The 5603-nt window shown below is 45.5% G+C and overlaps 2 protein-coding genes across 2 annotated transcripts in view; both read right to left on the bottom strand.

The window, feature by feature from the left end:
* The window catches only part of CTNNBL1 (catenin beta like 1), a 169766-nt gene extending 167170 nt beyond the window's left edge, over positions 1 to 2596 (bottom strand). Inside the window, exon 1 of the mRNA XM_007934654.2 lies at positions 2411 to 2596. Coding sequence (XP_007932845.1) covers positions 2411 to 2548 — 138 coding nt within the window. The 5' untranslated portion in view covers positions 2549 to 2596. The remainder of the gene's footprint in view (positions 1 to 2410) is intronic.
* A 1545-nt stretch (positions 2597 to 4141) lies between these two features.
* Positions 4142 to 4831, bottom strand: LOC103191867 (glutathione peroxidase 1-like). Its single transcript, XM_007934744.1, has one exon. The coding sequence runs from the start codon at positions 4829 to 4831 to the stop codon at positions 4142 to 4144; it is 690 nt and encodes a 229-aa protein (XP_007932935.2).
* Positions 4832 to 5603: the final 772 nt, after the last annotated feature.

The following is a 5603-nucleotide window of genomic DNA, read 5'->3' as shown; positions in this document are numbered from 1 at the left end:
AGAAAGAAGGGCTGTTTATGCACAGGGAGACAGCTCAGGGGGCAGGAGTGCATGGAGGGATGGACACAGGGAAGAGGTAACTATGGGGAGGAAGTGGAAGAGGAGCTGTTACATTGTGGTAAACTGTGGTCAATGTCATGAGACAAAGCATATGTGAACCACTGTATGGAAAGTGAATCTGCTCTGTAAACCTTCACCCAAATCACAATAAAAAAAAAGGAAAGAAAAAAGAAAAAGCTGGAATTAGAAGTATCATTTGATCCAGCAATCCCATTAGTAGGTATATATCCTAAAGGAGTGAGTACCAGGACAAGAATAGACACATGCATATGCATGTTCATCACAGCACTATTCACAATAGCAAAGAATGGAAACAATCTAAGTGCCCATCAACTGAGAATGAATAACCAAACTATGGTACATACACACAATGGAATACTATGCAACCCTAAAGAATAATGTAGAATCTGTGAAACACCACATAATGTGGATGAACTTGGAGGACATTATGCTAAGCGAAATAAGTCAATCACAGAAGGACAAATATGGTATTAGCTCACTAATGTAAAAAGTCAAGGAAAGGTTTATACAGGGAAATTCTCCTTGGTTACCAGGGATGGAAGGGGACAGGAGGTAACACTGCTAGGTAGTTAGAGACAAGTATTGATTTGGGTGAAGGGAAGGGCAATATACCAAAAGTAAGTGATCAACACCGTGGCACTGAGGGAAGAGCAAGACACAGAGAAGTACATGGAAGTGCAGACAACAAAGATTGCATGTACAGTACTGCATTGTCAGTGATGGCAAGCATTGATCTATGGGTAGACAGATGAGTAGACAAGCTGAACGATCAGGTATGTCCAGGCAGGGTGGAGTGTGCCTATGACCACGTATAGGGTTGGCACATGATGTTTCTACATGTATATCTTTATGTGCTGTAAGAATGTCTGGGCATATGGTATTACTGACAAGGGGCAGGCAAGGTTGTGGCTTCTTGGCCAGCTACCCTGAGGGAGTGAATAGTTGGACCTGTGGGCTGAGGACCATCATGACAAGGGACATGAAGTTCAACTGGCATACCATACTACAAAAACATTGTTCTACATCCTATTTTGGTGAGTAGTGACTAGGGTCTTAAAAGCTTGCAAGTGGCCATCTAGATGCAATGATGGGTCTCTCCTTGTCCAGAGTAAAAAAGAATGAAGAAAACCAAGACACAATGGAAACAATTAGTCCAAGGGACTAGTAGATCATGAGACCAGAAGAACTAGATGGTACCTAGCTACCACTGTCAACCCCTCAGAGGGGGATTGGTGCAGGAGATCTTCAATAGAGTGGGAGAACAATGTGGAACAAAACTCAAAATCATAAAAAAAGAGACCAGGTTTGCTGCTCTGACAGAGCCTAGTGAGACCCCTGAGACTATGGCCCCTAGTTGCCCTTCGGTCTGAAACTGCACTCACTCCTGTGGCTTCCAGCCAAACAACACCTCATATGGGGTGAACATTCACATGAGGTACACACACTCCTTGCAGTTATCTATCATGGGAGAACAGAAAGACAGTATTTGCACAGGGACACAGCTGGGGCGGGGGGAGTGAAGCATGTAGGAGGGAAGTACACAGAGAAGAGGTAACCATGGGGAGAAAGTGGGAAGAGAGCTGTTACGCTGTGGGCAACTGCGTCAGTCATGAAACAAAATGTGTATGAACTGCTGTATGGAAAATGAATTTGCTGTGTAAACTTTCACCCAAATCACAATAAAAACTTAAAACAGAAAGAAAGATAGATATCAGTCATGCAAAATATTAGGGGAAGAGCATTCCAGCAGAGGGCACAGAAGTAAAAAGGCCCAGAGCAGGAATGAGTGCAAAGGCCCTAAGGTATCTCTTTCCCGAAACTGCATTTTTTCAGTCACACTAATACCAAATCCATAATTGCTGCTTTGCTAATGCCATTTCATTTGCCCAAAAGGCCCTTCTATTGTTTGACTAAAAAAATTCTGCTCCTCTTTCAAAGACTACATCAATGCCAATTCACAAGTTCAAAAACCTAAGTGCCTTCAACATGGCCTCGGTATGGTGTAGGAGGCCTTCCCTGGCCCTCCCCAGTCAGTACCAACAGCCCTTTCCTCTCTGTTCTTCCAGTTTAATGCCTGGGCCTTGATTATAGTGCATATTCCAGAATCATTTAAAAACTGTATCTATAATGTTCTTTATACTTTGCAAAATACTGTCCCAATTCCATTATCCCATTTAACTATCATATTAACAGTGAGAAATAAGTATTCGTAACTATCTTACAGACAAAGCTGGAAAGCTCAGTGAAGTATTTGACCCAGAATTGCCTTCTACAGCTACAGCGTCAGAGCCAGCCTTCTCAGCCCCCACCCTGCTCTCTACCACATTACCTCTTCCTCTTCTTCCTCCCCCTCTCTATCAATAATCTGAAGCAGTCTTTTTTTGTCGTCATCTGCTTCTTCCACTACGGTCATTTCCTCCTCCCGATAGCGGCCACGTTCTCGGGTACCCGCTTGCCTCCGACGCATCTTCAGCTCCTCTTCTTCATCATCCCGGGGGCGTTTTGTGCCCCTGTTGGGCTGAGAAGGAGAGAAAAGAAACACCGGATTTTTGAGCTAGGAAAAACCTAGATGGTACAGACAGTAGATATTCAAAAAGCCTTCAAGGATTTCCCAGTGACTGAAAGGCACCATGGCATACAATTTCTCCCACAAATGCAGTAATGTTTTAAGTGGTTATTTTTCAGACCCTTAAAGATTCTATGCATGTAACACCAACATCATCTATAAGTTAGTCGAATTCAGAATTTCTTTAACACGCAAAGTTTTATCACTTCACTAAAGTTCCTATTTATTCAGAAATTGCAAGGAACAAAGCCACTTTGAGATGGGGACACTGGGTTAGGCTCACTTACTAATTAGGATTCAACTCACAATACCAACCCCTCAGCACACGATTTTAATTCATGTCTAAGAAAGATAACAAGCCTTTTTAGGGTCAGTCACAAGTTTCAGGAATATTACATATGTAACTCCAAAGGGTCTACTACACTCCAATTATCTACTTCACAGAAGAGTAAAGGCCCAGAAGTCAAGTACTACCCAAAGTGACAAAACCAACAGCAGAGATAGAAACAGAACTGACACTTCTTGACTGCTAGTCCAGGGCTCTTTCCACCCTAATAAGGATCTCATTTTGCCTTTTAAATCATAATCCATAGAAGAGTTCTTATAGTTATTTTTCATTAAAATTAGTACTGGTACTAAAATTGGTACTACCAAAAGGAGCGTCAGAGCTGAGGAGAAACTGCACTGCACCAGACATCAAACTGCCCAACAACGCTATTCAACTCAGCTTCCTACTGGAGCCAACCTGGGCACATCATTTACCCTCTAAGCCTTAGTTTCCTCATCTGCAAGTGGGGATTCTAACTCTTTTCTCTGTGAACTTCAAAAAACTGCATTTAAAGTCAAAGAACTCTAGAGGATAACAGAAGTAAGAAAATATGTAAAATTACGACAAGGAGGTAACTCACCGGATTCTGTCTTCCCCAACACAAAACACCTGTGTCAGGCTCCTTGCTGAGGTTCTCTTTACCTGCTACGATAACTGCACCCACCAACAGTGTGCTAAGTACCATTGTGTGGTATGCTACCAAACACAAGAAAAGGTCACATTCACTGCCAGCTTGCAAAGTTTAATAATAACAAATTTCTTTTTTTTTTTTTTTTAAGTTTTCCTTAGTCTAGCACTTTATTGTTGTTGTTGTTGTTATTTGCCATCGCATTGGCCCCGACTCCTGGCGACCCCTCCTTGGGTTTCCGAGGCAGTTATCACTACGGTAGTAGGACTGCCCAACCTTCCTTCCGAGGAGTGGCTGGTGGGTTTGAACCGCCAGCCTCCTGGTTAGCAGTCAAGTGCTTTAGGCACTATGCCCACCAGAGCTTGGTCTGGGAGGGGAGGCTGGGATGGACAGGACCAGCACCCATCTGGGGGGGTCTTCGCGGATATCAGGCATTCCTCCAATCAGGTTTAGAAGAAATACCCACACTGATGAAATCCCCACAGAAGGTAACACAGTGATCGCCAAGCAGCCTGGGGTGAGGGTGGGGGGTGTCGCCCTAGTCACAGGTGGGCTCCTTGGACAGCAGGGCCTTAATGTCAGCCTCCATGTCGATGGTTGGGAAGCAGTGGCTGTACCTGAGCACAGGCACACTGTTGCGGTCTACCAGGAACTTCTCAAAGTTCCAAGCAACATCATTGCTGCACACTGGAGACCAGATGACTAGCCTGGGGTCGGTCATAAGTGCAACGGCTTGGTCGCTGGACGCAGGCAGGGCCTCCCTCAGGAAGGCAAAGAGAGGGTGCACCAGTGCGCCATTCACCTCGCAATTCTCGAAAAGTGTGAAGTTAGGCTCGAACCCACTGCCTGGTGGCACATACTTGAGGGAATTTAAGATTTCTTCGTTTCTGGCGTTTTCCTGATGCCCAAACTGGAAGCCAAGCGACGAGGCCCTGAGGGCCAGGCGCCGCTGCAGATCTTTCATCTGAGTGTAGTCCCGGACCGTGGTGCCTCAGAGCGACGCCACATCCTCGATGAGCAGCACCTGGCCCTGCAGCGACCCCAGGCTTACAGGCTCTCCGCCTGCCAGCGGGTGCGCAGAGAAGGCATACCCTGAGCTAGGGGCTGCCGCCATGAGGGGAGCAGCACACACGATGCGGGAAGCCGAGCAGAGCGACCAGCTCGGGAACCAGAGCGACAGGGAGAGCTGGGAGGCGCCTCTCAACAGACAAATTTCTATCACACACATTACACATCTCACCTTGTGCTTCTAACTCACACAATGACTGAACTCCACTCTCCCCACAGTAGAAAGTCATTCCCCTCCCCCCACAGTAGAAAGTCATTCCCCTCCATGCTCACGTCTAAGCATGAGGTTGCTTAGAAAATTCACGAGACAACTCGGTTTGTGGGGTGCCACCTGCTCCTTTCCACTCTGCTCCCAGTCTCCTTGGGATAGATCAAAATTTCATATGATCATACTTTATTTTCCATAGGTACAGAAATTACAAAAATCTATCACCATCATTATGGGTCTACTCAAAAAATAAAAATAAAGGAATGGAGGGTGGGAGGGAAGAAGGAAGGAAGGGAGTGAGCTAGTAACCTCGGACTACAAAAGGAGGTGATAGTTTTCATGCGAGAAGGGGAAAGGAAGGTAGCTTGATCCCAAAGGAGGACAGGCTTCAAACTAGAAATCTGTGGCTCCCCAGCAGGTAAGGAACTTCAGCCCCTTGGGAGCACTAATTCTTTCAGGCTCATAAACCAAGCCCTGCTGCGATTCTGATTAGCGCCAGCCTGCTGCAGCAGCCAAGTCGAGGCATGAGCTCTATAGGTCTCTATGGAAAGGAGATTTCTGGATTGTTTATCTCTGAGGGCAGAGGGAAAAGGCAGTGGACCACAATTAAAAAGGAGAAAGCTAACTACCGCTATAGTTAACAAATGTAAAGCGGAAATGACACTAGCAATGTCTCTTTTGAACATACCTTCAAACCCACTTCTTTGAACTAAACATCTCAGAG

The sequence above is a fragment of the Orycteropus afer genome, unplaced genomic scaffold (genome assembly GCF_000298275.1).
Source record: "Orycteropus afer afer isolate SDZICR_OR568_19922 unplaced genomic scaffold, OryAfe1.0 scaffold00020, whole genome shotgun sequence".
Taxonomy (NCBI): Eukaryota; Metazoa; Chordata; class Mammalia; order Tubulidentata; family Orycteropodidae; genus Orycteropus; species Orycteropus afer.
This window is presented reverse-complemented; position numbering and strand designations above follow the sequence as displayed.